The sequence below is a fragment of the Vitis vinifera genome, chromosome 3 (assembly GCF_030704535.1).
Source record: "Vitis vinifera cultivar Pinot Noir 40024 chromosome 3, ASM3070453v1".
NCBI classification, from domain to species: domain Eukaryota; kingdom Viridiplantae; phylum Streptophyta; class Magnoliopsida; order Vitales; family Vitaceae; genus Vitis; species Vitis vinifera.
Genome location: NC_081807.1, coordinates 9383371 through 9406100, shown reverse-complemented (window position 1 = coordinate 9406100; position 22730 = coordinate 9383371). Strand labels below are relative to the sequence as shown.

At 32.4% G+C, this 22730-nt stretch overlaps 1 protein-coding gene and 1 non-coding gene across 2 annotated transcripts; one reads left to right on the top strand and one right to left on the bottom strand.

Moving 5' to 3' along the window:
• Positions 1 to 12779: 12779 nt before the first annotated feature.
• Positions 12780 to 12873, bottom strand: LOC132253577 (small nucleolar RNA Z122). Its single transcript, XR_009465439.1, has one exon. It is a non-coding gene; the product is annotated as a small nucleolar RNA Z122 (small nucleolar RNA).
• A 5860-nt stretch (positions 12874 to 18733) lies between these two features.
• LOC104878838 (hypothetical protein) lies at positions 18734 to 20520 on the top strand. The gene is made up of 3 exons (XM_010649684.3): positions 18734 to 18853; positions 19351 to 19710; positions 19808 to 20520. The coding sequence occupies exons 2-3, from the start codon at positions 19355 to 19357 to the stop codon at positions 20313 to 20315; spliced, it is 864 nt and encodes a 287-aa protein (XP_010647986.1). The 5' UTR covers positions 18734 to 18853; positions 19351 to 19354; the 3' UTR covers positions 20316 to 20520.
• Positions 20521 to 22730: the final 2210 nt, after the last annotated feature.

Genomic DNA, 22730 nt, shown 5'->3' with positions numbered 1-22730 from the left:
TAAGGAAATTTGGTACATTGTTAAGAAATTTTGGTACATCCAATCCTTGGGCTATCGGGACCCTTATCTATCTTCTCATGGTCCATATTATCCTTTGAGGACCCTCAGGTGGTGATTGAAGGCCATTTTCAACCTCGAAACAAACTTAGGCACTCTTGGCACATCCTTTACAAAATTTGATACATCATTTACAAAATTTGGTACATCCTTCATAAAATTTGGTACATCATTCAACAAATTTGGTACATCCTTAAAAATATTTGATACATATAATCCTTGCACTATCGAAACCTTTATCTTATTACCTATGGTCCATTTATTCCTTTAAGGATCTTTGGGAAGTAATTGGAGATCGTTCCATACTTCGAAATAGACTTTGGAACCCTAGGTACATCATTGAGAAAATTTGATACATCCAATTCTTAAGCTAACGGGACACTTATCTCCATTTCCATGGTCCATTTCTTCCTTTGGAGACCCTCGGTAAGTTATTGAAGGTCGTCCCTCACCTCATAACGGACTTTGGCAACATTGGTACATCCTTTACAAAATTTGGAACATTGTTCACAAAATTTAGTACATTATGAAGGATGTACCAAGGGTTCCAAAGTGCGTTCCAAGGTGGGGATCAGCTCCCAATCACTTCCTTATGGATTCCAAAATGAAATCATATACCATCCATGTTAAGATGGGGGACCTGGAAACAATAGGATCAAATGTACCAAATTTAATGAAAGATGTACCAAATTTTGTGAAGGATGTACCAAGGGTTCCAAAGTGCGTTCCAAGGTAGGGATCGACCCCCAGTCACTTCCTTATGGGTTCCAAAATGAAATCATGGACCATCTATGTTCAGATGGGGGTCCCGAAAACAATAGGATTGGATGTACCAAATTTAATGAAGGATGTACCAAATTTTGTGAGGGATGTACCAAGGGTTCTAAAGTGTGTTCCAAGAAGGTGGAGATCGACCCCCAATCACTTTCTTATGGGTTCCAAAATGAAATCATGGACCATCCATGTTCAAATGGGAGACCCAGAAGCAATAGGATCAGATGTACCAAATTTAATGAAGGATGTACTAAATTTTGTAAAGGATGTACTAAGGGTTCCAAACTACGTTCCGATGTGGGAATCGGCCCCCAATCCCTTCCTTATTAATTTCTAAATGAAATCATGGACCATCCATGTTCAGATGGGGGTCTCGGAAGCAATAGGATTAGATGTACCAAATTTAATGAAGGATGTACCAAATTTTGTGAAGGATGTACCAAGGGTTCCAAACTACGTTCCGAGATGGGGATCGACCCCTAATCACTTCCTTATGGGTTGCTAAATGAAATCATAGACCATCCATGTTCAGATGGGGGTCCCGAAAACAATAGGATCAGATGTACCAAATTTAATGAAGGATGTACCAAATTTTGTGAATGATGTGCCAAATTTTGTGAATAATGTGCCAAATTTTGTGAAAGATGTACTAAGGGTTCCAAAGTGCGTTTTAAGGTGGGGATCGACCCCCAATCACTTCCTTATGGGTTGCTAAATGAAATCATGGACCATCCATATTCAGATGAGGGTCTTGGAAACAATTGAATGTACCAAATTTAATGAAGGATGTACCAAATTTTGTAAATGATGTACGAAGGGTTCCAAAGTGCGTTCCAAGGTGGGGATCGACCCCCAATCACTTCCTAATGGGTTCCAAAATGAAATCATGGACCATCCATATTCATATGGGGGTCCCAAAAGCAATAAGATCAAATGTACCAAATTTAATGAAGAATGTACCAAATTTTGTGAAGAATGTACCAAATTTTGTGAATAATGTACCAAGCATTCCAAAGTGCTTTCCAAGGTGTGGATTGACCCCCAATCACTTCCTTATGTGTTCAAAAATGAAATCATGGACCATCCATGTTCAGATGGGGGACCTGGAAGTAATAGAATCAAATGTACCAAATTTAATGAATGATGTACCAAATTTTGTGAAGGATGTACAAAGGGTTCCAAACTATGTTCTGAGGTGGGGATCGGCCCCTAATCACTTCCTTATAGGTTCCAAAATGAAATCATGGACCATCTATGTTCAGATGGAGGACTTGGAAGCAATATGATCGAATGTACCAAATTTAATGAAGGATGTACCAAATTTTGTGAAGGATGTTCCAAGCATTCCAAAGTGCATTCCGAGGTAGGGATTGATTCCCAATCACTTCCTTATGGGTTCCAAAGTGAAATCATGGACCATCCATGTTCAGATGGGGGACACGAAAGTAATAGGATCGGATGTACCAAATTTAATGAAGGATTTACCAAATTTTGTTAAGGATATACCAAATTTTGTGAAGGATGTACCAGGGGTTCCAAACTGCATTTGAGGGAATCAACCCCCAATCACTTCCTTATGGGTTCCAAAATAAAATCATGGACCATCTATGTTCAGATGGGGGACTTGGAAGCATATGATCGGATGTACCAAATTTAATGAATGATGTACCAAATTTTGTGAAGGATGTACCAAGGGTTCCAAACTGCATTCCGAGGTGGGAATCGGCCCCCAATTACTTCCTTATGGATTTCTAAATGAAATCATGGACCATCCATGTTCAGATGGGGGTCTCGGAAGCAATAGGATCGGATGTACCAAATTTAATGAAGAATGTACCAAATTTTGTGAAGGATGTACCAAATCCTTGAGGTGGGGATTGGCTTCGTGTTATGTGAGAAGTCAGTAAAGGGGAGGTTGACCCATTAACACCATGAGAAGACATTCGAACATTTACACTGTATCCTTAAAATCAATGGAATTTCTTTTATACAATAACATTAGTTTGGTATGTTATGTGTAGAAGGCAATTTAGGGTCGCACCTTCCATTTCAAAGGTATGCCTATGTGTGAATGACATTATATTACTATGCTACATGTAGAAGGCAAAGTAGGGGTACACCCTTCGTTGCATAGGCATGCTCATGGGTATGATAACATTATTTTGGTATGCTATATGCAGTATGCAAACTAGGGGCACACCCTTGATTTTAGAGGCATGCCTATTGCTGAAACCATTATATTAGTAGGTTATGTGCACTAGTCAACCTAAGAGCACAACCTTCATGGAAGACGCATGAATGTGGGTGAAAAACTTATTTTTGTTAAGCTATGTGTAATAAGAAAAAGATAGGCATGACTCTCTATCAGAGGCATGCCTTTAGGATGACTAAATTTGGTACATCATTTACAAAATTTGGTGCATCCTTCATTAAATTTGGTACATCCGATCCTATTGTTTTTTGGGTCCTCCATCTAAACATGGATGGTCCATGATTTCATTTTGGAACCCATAAGGAAGTGATTGGGGGCCGATCCCCTCATCAGAATGCACTTTGGAATGCTTGGTACATTCTTCACAAAATTTGGTACATCATTCATAAAATTTGGTACAGATCCTATTGTTTCCGGGTCCCCCATCTGAACATAGATGATACATGATTTCATTTTGGAACCCATAAGAAAGTGATCGGGGGTCGATCCCCACCTCGGAACGCACTTTGGAACCCTTTGTACATCATTCACAAAATGTGGTACATTCTTCATTAAATTTGGTACATCTTATCCTATTGTTTTCGGGACCCCCATCTGAACATGGATGGTCCATGATTTCATTTTGGAACCCATAAGGAAGTAATGGGGGCCGATCCTCACCTCGGAATGCACTTTGGAACACTTGGTACATCCTTTACAAATTTTGGTACATCCTTTACAAATTTTGGTACATCCTTCATTAAATTTGGTACATCTAATCATATTGTTTCTAGGTCCCCCATCCGAACATGGATGGTACATGATTTCATTTTGGAACCCATAAGGAAGTGATTGGGGGTCGATCCCCATCTTGGAACGCACTTTGGAACCTTTGGTACATCCTTCACAAAATTTGGTACATCCTTCATAATGAACCAAATTTTTGTGAAGGATGTACCAAATTTTGTAAAGAATGTATCAAATTTTGTAAAAGATGTATTAAATTTTGTAAAGGATATACCAATGTTGCCAAAGTTCGTTATGAGGTGGGGAACGACCTTCAATAACTACCCGAGGGTCTCCAAAGGAAGAAATGAATTATGGAAATGGAGATAAGTGTCCCGTTAGCTCAAGGATTGGATGTATCAAATTTTCTCAATGATGTACCTCGGGTTCTAAAGTCCATTTCGGAGTAGCGAACGATCTCCAATCACTTCCCAAAGATCCCTAAAGGAATAAACGGACCATGGGTAATAAGATAGAGGTTTCAATAACTCAAGGATTGCATGTACCAAATATTTTTAAAAATGTACCAAATTTTGTAAAGAATGTACTAATAGTGCCAAGGTTCGTTTCGATGTGGGGAATGACCTTCAATCACTATCTAAGGGTCCTCAAAGGATAATATGGACCATGGGAAGATAGATAAGGGTCTCGATAGCCCGAGGATTGGATGTACCAAAATTTCTTAATGATGTACCAAATTTCCTTAAGGATGTACTTAGGGTTCCAAAGTTTGTTTCGGAGTAAGGAATGGCCTTTAATTACTTCCTAAAGATCCATAAAGAAATAAACAAACCACGGGTAATAATATAGAGGCCCTGGTAGCTCATGGATTGGATGTACAAGTTTGTTTTAAGGATGTGCCAAATTTTATGAAATATGTACCAAATTTTGTAAATGATGTACGAAATTGTCTTTAGGATGTACCTTGGGTTCCAATATTGTCCGTTTTAGGGTGGGGAATAACCTCTAATTCCTTCTCAAGGGTCCCTAAAGGAATATATGAACTATGAAAATGAAAATAGGGGTCTTGGTTCCTTTAAGAATGGATATACTTGGGATCCCAAAGTTCTTTTTGGGGTGGACAAAGACCTCCAATTACTTATCGAGGGTCCCAAAGGAATATATATATACACCATGATAAGTATGATAGTGTTTCCGATTCTCTTAAACATTAATTTACCTTTTTTTTTTTTAAGGATGTACATATTTTTTATGAAATTAATATAAAAGGTTAAATACAATTTTTTTTAATGAAAAATATATTTTCTTTTATATTTTATTTTAATTAAAAATTAAAGATTTTAACAAAAAAAAGTTAGATCCACAATCAATTTAAAATCATAAGAAAAATGATAAAAAAAAACACCATCACTTATTGTGATTTTGATATGATACATTTAAAATGAAAATTAAAAGAAAAATAATGTAAATAATAAAATAATATTACAATGATATTTTTACTTTTGCATGTGATAGAATTTACAAAATAAATAAATCTTTTGTTTAGTATTAATATAAAAAATCTTATATCATAAACTTCTAAATAATAAAATTGAATTTTTAAATTTAAACCTTAATTTATGAAATGTATTATTATAATTAATATTTAAAATCATTATTATTTGTGGGATAATATTTTCATTTTTTTCCATTATATATTTTGTTTTTATTTAATTTTTTATATTAATTATTTATTATATATATTATCATTTTAAGTTTAATATGTCAAAAAAATAATTAAAATCAATAAATATAGAGAAATTAGAGAGTAAAAATAAATTAAAATTAAAGAAGTTTTATGTGAAAATACACTAGCATATTAAAAAGAATATAAAGGAAAAAGAGAAAAATAATAATTAAAACTATAATAAGTGGTAATGGATTATGATGGCAAGAGAGGAAAAAAAAAAAGAACGTGACAAGTGGTAATGGAGATATATTGATGTGAGAGAGAAATAATAAAAATAAATAACATTACTTATCGATAGGTAGTATTAAATTGGTGTGTACTTTGTCCTTTACTTTTAAGGGTAATTGTGGAATAAATTTGAAAACACTATTTGAAGTGCATGAATAGATAATATTTTTTCCCATTTTACACCAAAATTAAAAAGGAAAAAGTAAAGTTCCAAAATCTCATATTTTTTGTAGTTGGTGTATGGTTATATGATTTTCCCTAAAATTTTAGAGTTTTTATTTTGGGAGAATTACCCTTAAGGGTAGGCTGGGGAAAAAAATTATTGAAAATGGTGGGTAAATTTGATAATTCTTCTAAAGGCCTAACATTTTTATTAGACCAATTTACCCTCAATTAAATTCTAAAATTATAATTTATAACGAATAAAAGAATTGAAAAAAAAAAGAAGACTGTCGTTCCAATGCCTTCCCTTTCGCATCTTCTCATCAAAGCTTCCTTTTCGCATGATCTGGGTGGTTGCATTTCCTATCCCTTCAAAAAAGCCTTGTCCTCAAGGCTAAAATAGAGGAAACTTTTGTTGCAACTTAAATGCATGCTCCCACGTTGCAACTTACGAAAAGGAATTTGACCATTGAACCAGCCATTGTCACCAGACGATTGTTCCATTTGGATCTGCCTCTGGAAGTCCGCGGGGGACACCACTGGATCTCCAACAACATGGCGATCCTTCGATCCTGGATCCGATCTCACTGAATAATCCTTGGGAAGCACATATGGAACCGTGGGTGGAGGCGTTGGATCCTGCAATTTCATGGGGGGAGGCGGAGCGAGCCCTTTATCCAACCCAAACAGAAAATCCGGATTGGTCTCGGAGGCCGCTGCCTGAGGTGAAGAACCTTCCAGAGGCCTGTGATTTCTAGGCTCTGATCAAAGGTAACCCTCAATCCAAATTTATTTTGGGTTTTAGGATTTTAATAGAGCAATTGAGTCTCATTTCCCAGTACTTCTATCTCTAAAACTCTCATTCTTTATTTTGGTTCACATATGCAAGTGCTCTGTTTAGGGTTTTTGAGTTCACGTGTTGCAGGTCCTAAAATAATTTTAAGATTTCTAGGCTCTGTTAGAGGAGTTGTTTGGGTGTTTTTTTGTTTGAGTTCATTTTTAAGAAAAGATTTCTAGGCTACTGATTTTGTTTGAGATTACAAAGAATGTGGGTATCGGGTATTTGGGTTTTTGTTTGTGTTCACGTTTTTTCTTTAATTTTTATTTTCTACTTTCTCAGCATCCAAACGGACCCGCAATTGTTATTACTGTTGTTGTATTTGCTTGTGTTTGTGATTAGCTAGAAGATTTGATGATGAATCAACATGGTTTTGTTTAGATGCAATTGGTCTAATTCTGAAACCCATTTGGAATTGGGCTATGCCAATTTATTTAGTATTATGACTGCTGATAGAGGTTGATTTAGGTAATCTGTCTGGATGCCGAGAAGCTGGAGGAAAATATATGAGAAAAAATATTGAATCCTTGAACTCCTTAATAAATGTAATCATGGCAGTGGTCAAATTTCTTAGAAAATGCTGTTCTGAGCTACTTTCTTATGTTCTTGGATCCCTAGTTAAACTTGGAATCAACTGAGATGTATTTTCTGCTGTTTTGATTCTATTAAAAATCAAAAACAAGTTTGAACATATAATTGATTTTGTTGATTGTAATGTGGTAACTGGTAGTGGACCTCCTGTTGTGGCAGTGGCATGCACCAGATGGGAAAAAGCAATGTAGTTACAACTAAAGAATTTGATTTATTAAACTTCAATACTCTAAAAAAATATAATTAACAATAAATAAAGTTGGCTTTAATGGCTAGCTCTTGTCCTTGAGAAAAATGCTCTACCTTTAATGGCTTAAAGGTTTCATTTTAAAAACCTTAAAAGCCATGTTTGCTTCATGGAACAGGGCTTTGGGAATGAGACTGATATTTTCATTCCATTAATTGTCTTATTTTGTTCTAGCAACTTGTGTGTTGCCTGTGATTTACATTTCAGATTGCAGTTTTTTCTTGTTGTTTGGCTAATTTGGATTCACAACATTAATGCATTAAAAAAATACTCAAAAATAATGGTCTTGGTTGATGAGGAATATTGAATTGGTTCGTTTCCTAGAGCAACTGAATCATGAAGCTGTTGATCAGTGTGTTCTTATGCAAATCAAACTCAGGATGAAAACCATTACAATCCTGATCCATCATTTTTGTCTTATCTACAAAAATGCATAATAAGGCATCTTGTGATTTATTTTTTGGTTTTTAAGATTTATGGTGTGAGAGCTTGTTTACATAATGAGATTTTAGTACTAGCTGAGGCATGCAAAACCCTTAAACATATCGTTGCACCTCACCTTCTTTTCATACATTCTTCTTTATTTGGGTTCTTTTTATAATCCTTGTTGAGTTATTAGAGATGTTTAGAGGAGCCATGAGCATGTGAAAATATTTAGGGATGCATGCCAGAGACTGATTCTTGGTTTTTTTTTTTTTCCTGTTTTCCTTCTTACTTGTACCTTTTGCTGTATATGATATATCAAAATATTTGTTTTTCTTTTCCTCTTCAAACAAGGTGCCTTCTTGTTATAACCATCAATGCTATGTTTTGTTTTTTCCTTGACTTCCTACAAGAGCGCTTCCTTTTACAGTTGTACAAGAGGAGTCCTAAAAAGAAAAAAAACCTAAATTATAAGGCCCAAACTTTAAACACAATCTTTCGAATTCCTTCGAATTTAATATATATTCTTGGGAGCGGTCAAACACCATATTGGATGGCCAAGGGACATAGCATATGAAAAAATAAACATAAATATATTAAATTATATTGTAATATATTGTAATGTTAGTGTATTTGTATTGTAAGTATAATGCATTTATGTTGTACCTAGTTTGTATAAATTATATATGATTTAAAAGGTTAGCCATGATGAGCATTAACAATGTGTACATATTGGATTACCATCAAACAACTTAAATTTGTTATCCACTAATACAATGGCTTTGTGTGTTTTTAGTAGCATGTATGTAACTGTATTTGGGATCACTAATAGTAGTTAAACCAAAATAAATAAGGGTACAATACAAATGCCCTACATTTACAATACAACTGCACTAGAAGTACAATATATTACAACATTACTTGATTCATTATACATTTAATTATGATAATTGATTATTTGATATAAATTCCATAGTGCAGTGTGGAGTATAATACATGGATAAAAGGAAAAAAACAATACAATACAACCAGGTTTGAACATTATTTTAATTAGTATTATTTTATTTTGACTATATTAATGTTTGACATTGTTGTTTAATTTGACTGTTTTAATTTTAATTTTATATTATCATTTATTTACTTTTACAGGAGGTCAAAATAAATAGTCGATGCCCTAGCAAAAAACTTAGACATCTACTTGATGAGCTAAGTGATGAAAAGAAGAGTATAATTCAACATATTGGCTTTGGTGGATTACTTCAGCTCTCTTCCACAGAGATAAGGCATAGCTTATGTAGATGGATAATAACTCATTTCAATATAGCCCACTGTAGGTTAGACATAGGACAAGAAAGACAATTTCCAATAACTTGTTCTGATGTAGGTGAAATTCTGGGTATTTCATATATTGGTAGGAGGCTCTTACTTTCACCTACCAATAGGAATAATAGGATGGAAAACCTATCAGATCTTAGAGATAGGCTGATTTTAATGGAAGACATGGCTGAGTTCAAAAAATTGTTTATCTTCTTCTCATGTGCTACATTACTTGCTCCAACATCAAAGTTGGATGGTAGTCATGAGTTGTGGTGTACTTTGCTTGCTGGAGACTTTGACATCAATGTTAATTGGGGTCAATTTGTACTTGACACACTGGTTGCTGGAATTAGACATTTTCGATTGGGTAAAGGCTCATGGTTTACAGGTTGCCTTATTTTTTTACAGGTAGATACTTTTTTTTTATTAAATGCTAAAGGTTTCCATATCATTTTCTATGTTTTAACAAGTCTTTTCTAAATAACGTATTGATGTGTGGAATATTTGTGTTTCAACTTTTTTATGTAAATAAATTTTACATTCCAACCATGTTGGTTCCATGTACCATCCCAATATGTGCAGCGTGGACTGATGACTTGATGAAGAAAAGGGTGCATACAGAATTGCATGATTATGGTGATTTTGGACTAGTTGATGTAAGAGACAATTTTCTTTCAACATTTTCTTTTATTTTCATATTTGAAAAATAAATTTATAAAAATTATATATTCTTCTTTTTATTATTGTAGGTTCAAGAAGATGAAAGGAAGGAAGATGCACATGAAGACCCTAGTAATCCAGTAAATGAAGTTGAAGAAGAGACTACTGATGTGAGAACCTTCTACATCTATTCTTTTATTTAAAGAGAAAACCAAACATGTTATGCATAATAATATACATCTTTGACACTTTGTACCATTTTGTAGGAAATTATAGCAGAATATAATGCAGCGGAGAGACAAATTCACCAATTGCTTCGAACAATGAGAGGAACAATTGATAAACTAGCAAAGCGGCAGAATACAAATAAAACCCCATCATCTTCTCATCAAAGTAGAAGTCATAATCAACCTGATATCAATGATTCTTTCCCATCACCACCACATGGTAGTACGATTTTTATAGCACTAGTCATTGTAATTTTGTATTACTTTTAATTTAATTGCAAATGTTGTATAATTTTTTTTTTTTGGAAAAATTAATTCTGGTTATTATGCATTCTGAAATTAGCTTATGGATCGCCACTGAATGATTGTTTTGCTCATGGTGAAGATAATGCAGGCTCATCAACCTCATAGCCAGCAGCGCAGTATAGCAGTATACTTTCTGCTTCTTTATGTTTTAATATCAAAATAATAATGAGTATATAATAATGGCTAGTATTTTCTGTGCGTGTTATTTTCATTAATGAATTTTATTTTCTCTTATTTTCTATACATACAGTTGAGGATGAAGTTCAGATGAATGCTATTATTCCTTACGAGAGTAGACATCCTCCAATACATTCATATCGGCTACGTCGACATGCTGTTGCCCTACAATCACCATACATGGTACAACCGTCAATCAAATTTTCAGTGTCTTCATCTGTAGCAAAGCAAGTTTTGGCATATGCATTGGACGATACACGTGATGAAAGGTAAGGTTGAACTTAATTTAGTATAAACAAATACAATTAAGATAGGCAATTGAAATAATTAGTTTTAATTTCTAACATCATAATTATTTATGTGTAGCCAAATATTATGTTCCATGCACAATTTCTTCTTGACAAGGTTTGACTTGAAATGCTTGGGACCCGACAAATTGGTTGACAATAAGGTATTCATATTTAGTTATGTGAAGTTAGGATAAAATTACTCTAAAACTATATATCTAATTTTCATTAATTTACATGAAGGTTGTAACATGCATTGTCGAATTTTGAATGGTATGGATAAAGAAAATAGGAAGCATTTCTTATCTCCAAACTTTGTGGTAAGATATGTTGTAAGAATTATAGATTGGTTTTCTTGTTTTACGTAGATTGTTTTAATCTAATGTATGGTTTGTAGTTTTTTTATTACAGTCTGATGTGGAAAACAAGAGGGGTTCCTTATCTCCAAAATACATATGTGACAATTTATGGAAATATTTCAAAAATACTCAATTGTGCACATATGAACAGGTTTTATTTAGTTTAATAAAAGTACTTTGTAGTTGGATATTTTTAAGTATTGTGCAGAAAATACATGAACACAACTAATTTGATAAAATCATTGTTTTTTTTTTTTTTTTTGTTCCTTTTAGTTGTTCATACCAATATGTAGGAAAAATCACTGGTATTTAATCATTTTGAATATTCATACGAAAAGAATCGAGTTGTTGGATTCATTAATTGACGGAAGGAAAAAACGGATGGATGCCTTCATAGAGAAACTGGTAAATATAGTTATAGTCCGATTACTTATGTGAATCGTTGTCATTATTTTTTAAAGATGTCCATATTTATAATTGTATATTGTGTTAAGGTGAACGTTTTGTCAACTATCATTGGGATTCAAAAAAGAAGACCATCAGTGGATATGATAGAATTTGAATTTGTTGTTCCAAAAGTTGTCCAACAATTGAATCCGTAAGTTGCAAGATTTGTATTCCTCTTTAACTATGGAAAGCAAATCAGGTTATAAACTTACTAATTTAATACTCAATTGACTTATAATTTCCTTAATTACTATTTGTAGAACGGATTGTGGCATATTTGTAATCAAGTTTATGCAATTATGGAGTAACGGTGGACTTTCTCGTGCAATTGCAAATATATTATATTGTGGTGAATAAAATATTTTTTTTTTTTATGATCGTGAATTTTTCTTAATATTATATTATATACTTTTTTGTACAGGACAAGGCCATAAAGTATAGGGAAAAACTCATAACACAACTGATAATGTCTCCAGAAAATGAAGTCAGGGAAAATGTCTACCAGGCTATGGATTAGTGATGTTGTAGTTTTTTTGGTTTATAGTTGTTGATACTTTTTGATAGTCTAATGGAGTTCCATTTCCAAATTTACTAGTCTGATATTTCTTTACAGATTAGCTTACATCAACTAATTTGTTTGGAACTCATAGCTGCTACTATTTATTAATAATTATTGTTATGGTATCATTTGTTTGTGATCTTCAAATTTCTTTGAATTGCTGTAGGCATTGCACTGTCAACTCATCATTTCCCAAACTCCATGGCATCAAAATGATATCACACATTGATAACTCCAACGCATCAAAATGATATCACACATTGATAACTCCAACGCATCAAAATGATATCACACATTGATAACTCCAACGCATCAATGATAGGCCAATCTGGGATAACTTAGCTCAGCTACTTGGGTGATCAATTTTTTTTTTTTTTTCTGCCAAAGCAGAATTGAAATAACAACATCAAGAACAAAACAAAAAGACTATCATATTTGTTGTACTTCACAAAGTTTGGCATCAGACTGACGTGCAAAAAATATTCAGCATGGCAAAAAAACCATTAAGCCTATGCTAACCTGTTTGAATCTCTCATCATTTCCCAAACTCCAAAATCTGAGATTGATTTCATAATTATATTGTCATACAATGAGAAATCCAACCCATAAAATAAACACACAAGGAGGTTTATTATTATAACTCCAACAACATAAAATTGCACAATCACTGATTCATTGTAGTAATTTTTTTTCACTGTAGTAATAAACACACAATGAGGTCTATTATTTTATCTTATTTTAAAAAATTCCTATTAAACATATTAACTTTTCAAGAAACCTATAAGAGAGTAATTTCAAGTATTTCAAAGTCTTTATAACTAAATGACAAAAGGTTTTACACTCTAGTTTTGCATGGTAAAAGCTACCATTTTGAATCCATTTCAACGGAAAAAATTATTAAAAAAATAGAAAAATAAGAAATAGATTTTAATTTAATAAATTAAAAAATTAATATAATTTATTTTTACAGGCAAATAAGTTTATGAATAACTCTATTCTATAATGTTTTCAGATCGTTGCAATTTTTTTTTTTTAAAAAAAAAATACAACAACTCATTATCAAAGCTAAGAAGACATTTCTAATTTGAGGTTACAAAAAAAAAAAAAAATTATTGAACCATTATATATAAGAAATTGGTAATCAACCCAAGAAATTGGACTTTATTTAGTCAAAAGATTGCATTGTTAGTTTATGTTGTAATTTATCATACAGTTAGTGTTTTTTTATCGTAATGTTAGTGAATTTATGTTGTAAATGTAATTAAAAATGTAGGCAAAACTGTGAATTATTATAATTAAAAATCTAATACAAGTCCACATAATGGAGATAAATAACCTATTACAAATAACTCCAAATACAAATACATCAAAGTACAATACAATTAAGCATTACATATATAATCTAAAACTTAATAGACATGAAGTAAGTGTATGATTAAGCAATTTTCAAACATAGAACAAAAAATAAAAGTAGTCCTACTACAATTACTTTATGCATGAACTCAATTCTTGTTAAAATATGTTTAAAATCTTCATCCACGCCATACATTCTTCTTTGAACAACCTTTTCTGGTTCTTGGTAGGTGTTGCCATCACCATTTCCTTCCGGGAATGCCCATTTAAAGAAATGACAGTCATCTCTAGTATTTGCATATTGACAACAATAATATAACCTATTTGGGTTATCCTTTGATTCAGAGATTCTAACAGCCGCCCTCTGTCTGGGTGAACATTTACACATACAGTTATGATAAAGTAGATATTCACCATTTCTAGTATTACTTCTTATATTTCTAAATGAAGCACTTGAAGATGCCATGATGTAACCTGTATTTCAATGGAAAACAAGTTAAACAAATGTAATGAACATGTACAAAGTCAATAATAATCTTCAAAATTACATTAGAAACATGGTTACAAACCACCCTAAATAATGATAAGATCATAAGTCTAAAATAGTGGCATATGTAATACAAACATCTTTATCATGACAATCAAGTAAATAAGTAAGTTCCAAAACAAATTCTTATAGATTCTAATTTCATAAACCACACATATCATCACAATCAAAATAAGATAAAAATGTGTGGTTTTTTGCATGAAGCTCGATTATGGCTTGCAACTTGACATCGTGAACAGAAGATAAGCCTTTTTGAACTAAATTGAGACTTTATTCGACGGTGTCGAGGCCTTCCAGGTGGTCGTTTTGAGCATGGAGGTTTAAGTGAAGGATATAAGCGACCTTGAGCATCACGAACACATCCATCAACATCAACTATAGGCATATTGTGATTTGGAATTGAATTGAAGTGTCCAAAATATATCAACTCTTACATTGGAAGCTTGAAATATGAGTCAACATATTCATAAACATCTTGTTTCATCTGGCGTATTGCTGCACATGCATGCTCACAAGGTATTTCGGCCATTTTCCAAGCCTTACAAGTACATGTACGCTATCTCAAATTCACTTTTACATATACTTTCATATTGAATACCTTAAACACACCACCAACATAGGGATATATAGGCAATGACCCACTCTTTATAATCTTTTCCAACAACTTTTCCTCGGTCTTTGGGCCAAGTAGAGCTTTCCAATTTTCTGTAGTACCCATATGATCACATGCTTGATGAGTAAACTTATCCATATGTGTCATTACTAAGTTGAAAATTGTGTAATGACGTTCCTCCTTCAGCCAAGCATTGAATGATTCAGCAAGATTAGTTGTCATCTTATCCCATCGTTTTTTGGCAAACTTTGACATTGCCCAATGTTGTGGACTGTTCTCTTCAACCCAATTCGCTAGGTCACTGTTATATGTCTTTAATTTTTCCATGGCTACAACATAATCATCATCCAACCTAGCATACACAACATTATCAAGTAGCAACAATGCATCCATTTTACATTTTTTTCCCTTCATACTATGTTTCGTCACATAGCTATTAAAATTCTCTTTCACATGACGATAACAATATGCATGATTTTCTACTCCAAAAAGTTGAGAAACACTACGAAGGATTGCTTGATGCCTATCTGATATTATGACTACCTCTTTATCTTGAAGTATGCCCTTCAATTTTTGCAAAAACCATAGCCAATCCTCATAGTTTTCTGAACTTACAACACCAAATGCAATTGGGAACATGCCATCATCAGCATCATAAGCTGTTGCAGAAAATAAAGAGCCCCTATACGGTCCACTCAAATGAGTTGAGTCAATTGCAATAACAGGTCGACAACCCATTAAAAACCCTTGAATTGAAAAAAAATGTGCAATGAACAATTTCCAAAAATGCCCATCTTATCTGCTACATTCAGCAATCGTCCCTGGATTAATGTCTACCAATCTCTAACATAACCATGGCAACAACATATATGAGTTTTCTAGAATACCATATATTCTCTCTTTTGCCATTTCTTTGTATGTCCAAGCTTGCTTATAACTCAATGAAACACCATACCGACTCCTGAAGTCTTTGCAAATTTTATGGGGCAAATACTGAGGGGTTGCCCTTATTACTTGCTCTATGACACGAGCACCTCTCCTTCCCTGCATTGAAGGTTGGCTTGAACACTCAACATCTGCACAATGATTGTGTACATCAATGAAGATGTTAACCTTCAAAATTTTGGTTGTGCCTACTGAATTAGCAGTTATTCTCCAAGGGCACCCATCCACTAAACAACACACAAATATTCGCTTTGGAGAGTTCTTTTTGAATTTGTATTGAAATCTACCAACTAATGACATCGTATATAATGCATTTCTAAATTCATTTGCATTAGGAAAACTATGCCCACTCCTAATAATAGGTTGAGGACAAAGACTTAAATCATGTGACATAACTTCAGTTTTTGCACATCTGGACATGAAGTCTTGAGAAAGTCCTAAATTAGACTCATTGTTTGCTTGACATGATGCAACTGAATTGTGTGTTTCCTCCGTACTATTGTGACTTCATATTATAGCACACTCAGTTAATTAATATTAAAAGCACTTTGCATCATGGAATTAATGACAACTAATACAAGATATATCACTTACCAATAATCATTTTGCACATTGACTATACCTCCTTCAACTTCTACTCTTCGAGTTCGTTTTAATACATAAATATGAGCATAATCATAACTATGGGATAACATCATATGCATGATCATCATCCAACTCTTGAAGTGCAGATGGATCAAACTCAAGGGTGTAATGAAATGTATATCCATTTGAATTAATATCCAACCGTTCACATGCCTTTGAAACAAATTCAGCATATGACATCCCTTGTCCAATGTACATGCCTTTTTGTTGTCCACCCTTGTATTGTATTTGTTTATCCTCCTTAGGTACAATCTCCCCTCCTTCATGAAGGTAGCCATAAGTGGAATTTTCCAAGTCCATTTACCAATTCAGAAGTACGTCTTCTTTCACCGACAATCAAATCAATCTATTTCACAATATTACAATCAATGAAAATTTTACAACGAATACAAAATAAACAAATGAAAATTATAATCAATTGAGACATATTTTATATAATAAATAACAATATTTGTTGTATATTATACATGTTAGGGATATGCCAAAGAACCCATAATTGCCCAGTTTCATAAGAAATTTGACATTTTCAAAATTTTACCTTATCGTAATGTATCGTAATGTTATTGTATTTGTATTGTAATTGTAGTGTATTTTTATTATACCTCTATATTTTTATATAAAAAAAATTAATTTTATAGACTTTTTTTTATCCATCATTGGATTATCATTAACAACTTTCATGTATTGAAATTACAATAGTGTATTTTTGTTGTTTTTTTTATTTATTTATTTATAATTTTGGCTTGCAAGGATGCTTTATGATAGGAATACAACATGATAGCCTAGAAATACCAATTCAGTAAAAAATAATTCAATATTTTGTCATTTTGGTATATTGTAATGTATCATAATGTTAATGTTTTTTCATTGTAACTATATTGCATTTGTATTGTACTTATATTTTATAACTGAAATAATGGTTCTTTTACACAACCTTTAAACTACTAGGCATTCGACTCATCATACCAAAATAATACTTATACAAAAAGGTAACAAATTTATAACAAAAATATAGTGATCTTAACTCTTTAACAAATTCATAATAAAAGACAAAGTGGTCTCGTACAAAGGGGATTTCAGTTTTCAATGACAATCCAAATATGTTTATAAATACACAAACAAAGTGGTCCCAAACAAGCATGAAACAACTGAGAACATTTTTTCTTCAATCATGTCAAAAAGTCTTAACAACAAAACTAAAGTGCAAACCTTTTCAATGGAAATCAATAATAATCATATCAAACAACCCACCTAGAAAATAAATTAAAAATAAAAACACATCTTCAATATGACCAAAATAATATAAAAAATTCAAAATAATAAATTTAAATAACATTTAAAAAAAAATGTAATTTCTTCTCAAAACCTCATTCAATATTTCAGATCTAATATCTTACAGCTACATTGTTAAAATTATTAACTTTTCCTTCATTCAATTCGATTTTTAAATTATTTATTTATTTTTCCATAAACTGACGTTTTTTTTTTGTATTAAAAAAAAAAACTGACCTTTAATGGATTTCTTGCTAGATTCACACAAAAAAAAAAAAACAAGTTTTGTGTAAACGGTTGCAGATAATGACCTAAAGTGTTGGACCTTTTTCCTTTCCCTTTTTTCTTCTACAACACCGACAAACTCCAAGTAGGTTGAAGAAAACTCTTTTTTATTTTCTGTTGCTTTTCACTTTGCTGTTACTTTTCACTTATTAAGGGTAGTATTGACATTTAAACAAAATAAGGCCTTTGGAGGAATTATCATAATTTTATCCTACCCTTTACAATAATTATCAACTTTACCCACCCTCATCGATCATATTTTTCCCCAGCCTACCCTTAAGGGTAATTCTCCCTTTTATTTTTGGTAATAAATAGTAAGATTAAAAAAATACTTTTATTATAAAATAAAGAAATATAGGAGTTAATGAATGAAATTTAAGGGTAAAATAGTAATTTTAAATTATTTTATATTTTGTTATGAGATGAATGGATCATAATATGTGATGAATTGAATTCTCATTTGATTTTTGAAATTAAATTCTCACTTAGGTAATAAATGTTTTTCTTTATATTACAACTACTTTTCTTTACATTTTAGTATTGTTTGTTTACTAATTAAACTATTTATTGACCTTTTATTGTATTATATTATCAATTTTTTTTCCATATATATTATATATTTATATTATCAAAAATGAAAATAAAAATTAAATAAAATGAATATTCGGATTCCTCAAAAAACTAAAAAAAAAAAAAAAAAAAACCTAGAATATTAATTAAAAAAAAAAACACCTCTAACGGGAAGACCCAAACAAGACCGAAGACGGGGGACCGAGCTTCTCTAGTTTACGAGCCCTCACATCCCGGGCTGCCTGGCAACCGTCAACATCAGATACTCAATCGACGCCGTACTAAACTTCTTCTCCGGTAGAATCCTGCAAACCCATCTTGCATCATAGTGAGAGTGGTTTTGTTGGTGTTTCAGGATGATTTTGGGTGTTTCCAGTTTCTATTATTGCATGTGTTGTATGTGTTATTGGTGTCTGGGATTTTGTCTATTCGAAGTTCAAAGGAAAAGGCCTTTTCTTTTCTGTTTTGGAATTGATCTTGGTCTGGAGATTGTATGTGATAATTAGTCTAAAAGTTGATGTTTTTAGTTAAAAAGGAAGAAAAATTTCAAAATCCCCGCATCCCACTTTCTGTTTGTATTTAGGAAAAACGTATTGCTCAGGGGCAATACAAAATCAACCAGTTCATTTATAGTAATTGCATGAGCAAAATGCATTGGTTGTACAAGTTGTGTACAAGGGTTAAATTCCCTTTCTGTCTGAAGCCAATGTCTCCATATTGGTGGATGAGGATTGATTTTGACATGTTCTTGCTTATGACTTCTAATATGCAGTTGGCCTATTCTCTTTTACTAGGTGAATGGAAGGTAGGAGCCAAATTTATTGCTACCTTTATGAAGGGGGTGAACTTGAATACAGGGTTGGTAGGCAAGTGAACTACAAAGGTGGGCGAGTCAAAGGAATCGACATTTACCATGGAATGTCATTTGATGAATTCCTTGATAGGGCATGTGAGAAGTTGAAAATTAACAGAGAAGGGAAAATTTTTTACTACATTGTGAAATATGATCCCAATATCCTTCTAGATTTGGATGATGATGAAGATGTGAAAGATATGGTCTTGCATAACAATGAATTTACATGTGTATACATAGTGCATTCAGCTAGAGAAGAAGGGGTTCAAAGAGAGATAGTAGATGGAGAGAATGCAAAATGGTAATGCATTTTTAGACCCAAATACATCAAACATATTGCTTGTCCAATAAAGTAGTTATGCTAACTATAAATGCATTTCTATTGGTTTAATATGCAGTTGTATTGGTGGAGATGCTGTTAGTTCCTCTGCATCGTGTGAAGTATTATGCAATACAAAGCAACCAAGAGGTTTTGCATCTAGATGTATGGAATGGGAAGTGAATCCTACATTTAAGGTTTTCAAAGAGGAGTCTTGTACTTGCAAGGTGTGGCAAATGTCTGGATTGCCATGTGATCATGCCTGTGCAGTTGCTCGCAAGATGATGCAAGGGGCATATGAGTATGTTGAGCCATGTTACAAGTTGTCCACTCAGGAATTGATCTATCCAGGCTCATTTCATTCCTTACCCATGCACAACATGCCTAAACTTGATATTGATGGTATTGTACGTGATGATGAAGATGATTCATATCCTCCTTTGGAACCCCGTAAGGTAAAATGTCCACTTGGAAGATCTCAACAACGACATACTGAGTCTAAATTCAGGCAAAAGAGATCTATTCATTGTTCTCGGTGTAATGGGATAGGCCACAATAGGGCTACATGCACTAATCCTTTGGCTTAAACAACACCCTTTAGTTAGAAATGGAGTAATGCATGTTTCCCACACGAACGTGTAAATTTGGTCGTCTTTTTTGAAGTTGTGGAACTTAGTAACTGTCTACCATTTTTTGTAAGCAAACAAGATGTTGGATGGTATGATGTTTTAATTATGGATAACCTTTGTTATGGTTTTGTGATGAGATAATGAAACATATGGTGTTTTTTTCTCTGTGGGGGTGATAAATTCTCCTTGATTTCAACCCTTCTATGAGAAGGCATTTGCATGGGTGGTGGCCAATTAGAATGCTAATATCAATGGCTTGCTTTATGCAAGGGAGGGCTGATTAGGAAGTATGAATCAATTGCTCATATTTATGCATGGCAATCAATAAACTGTATTATTTGTAAAGCAGCATGGGAGCTTTTCCAGGTTGAGGAGATCCATGCATAACCAGCTTCTGGACCAGACAATACCTAAGAGGGCCGGGCCTTGTCCTTTGTATCTTCCATTTGATTTCAGTGTCAAATCTTCTAATTTGGAACCGACTTCTTGTTCCCCATCAGCAGATCGTTTTATCAGGATTCAGGTTCGTTTACAGAATGGAAAATTTTCAGTCTAATTGGTGTACTGTGTCCATTGACAATCTGTAATAGTTCCATTCACTGATCTTTTCAAAAACCAAGTTTTATTTTATTTTAAATGTCTGAATTTTAATAGCATTAACATGCAGATCTAGTATTAAAGTAAGAGTGTGTTTGACATAAGTTTGAGGAAACGTTCCTAATCTTTTCAACACTTGAATGATAAAAATTTTCGAGTGTTTAAAGTATAGGAATGTTTTCTAGAATTGTTGTCAAACGAACTCTAGTTTGATATTGATTAAAAAGATTTAGCTCTTTTATTGCCTATTTAATTAGGATTTGAATTTACAACCCAAATAATTTATCATTTGGTTAGAATGACCCTCCTTGGTTGACATGACTTTCTCTTGGGTAAAAAATGCAAAATGGGGTGGCAAACAGCTCCCAAAGGAATAAAAAAGCATATGAATACAAGGAACATTCTAACCAAATGATAAATTATTATTTTATTTTGAATTTTTGGTATTGGACTAAAATGTTTATAGATGATGTTTTTTTTTGCCTTTAATTGACTTTGTTGACTAGTCGAGTTCTCACTACTTGAGTAGTTTTTGGAGCTTTCACCGAACTATTGATTACCGAAAAATCCGTATTTATATCAATTCCGGCCACTTTAGGCTTCTATATTATATCAATTGAGGCATGAATATTGTAAATAAGGTAGGAATGTTATATAGCATAAATACTTCGAAATAAATATAAATAAAATATTACCCAATTTATTTCATCATCATTTTCTTTATTTTATCAAAATCATACAGAGAAATTAATCATAAATTTTGATTTTTTTTATTAACTCTTTAATTAGAAATTAGTCCTTATAAATGAAATAAATAGGGTTTATTTGAAAATCTAATTTTAATTGTCCACTTTAGATTTCTATCTAATATCAATTATGGCATGATTCTTATAAACATGACAAAGAATACTATATAACATAAATAGTTCATAATAAATAAAAATAATTTTACCTAATTTATTGTATCATCATTTTTATTTTTTATTGAAATCATTTAAATAAATTGATTATAATTTTTAGTTTTTATTAATCCTTTAATAAAAGTTTTGTTCTTATAAATAAGTAAAATTTATTTGAGATTCTAATTTCATTATCCTTGTCATGAGATGGTAATATTCGCATCCATTGTGGGTCCAATAATTGCTTTTGTAAGAGTATCATCATCTATGTCCAATTGATGTAAAAAATCCTTAACTTCATAGCATACATCAAGTATCTTTAGCAACTTTGGTTCTCCATTAGATAATAAGAATAATACCCTACACAAAAGATAAAGGATTTGACATATCTATTAAATCCATATACCAACATATGATAACACGAAATTTAACTTGAATGAGTAACAAATTCACATTGGACTTCATACACCCCACAACCAACTCGCACATGATCCTACAAATATGTATTAGAAATTACATATGTATTACCTTTGAGCGATCTCCTACATATAAATTTTTTCCAATAAAATTAGCCTTTTAAGATGACAACTTAAATATGGTTAGCGGAATGAGAAAAATGAAAAAAGAAAAAGGAAAAAAAAAGACCCAAAACAAAAAACATTGATTTTACCTACACAATAGCTTAATTCTCTGAAAAAAAGTATAGCATTCCAAGTAATTCTTTTTAATAAAAGTATTGTTTGGAAGAAAATCAGAAAATATGAGAAATTCCCTTCAAACCAATTGATGTGGTCATTTGTTAACCAGAAAGAGAAAAACTAGATGGGTAAGAATCTAAGCAATTTTTAAGATTATGACTGTCCGGTGTTCTTAGTAG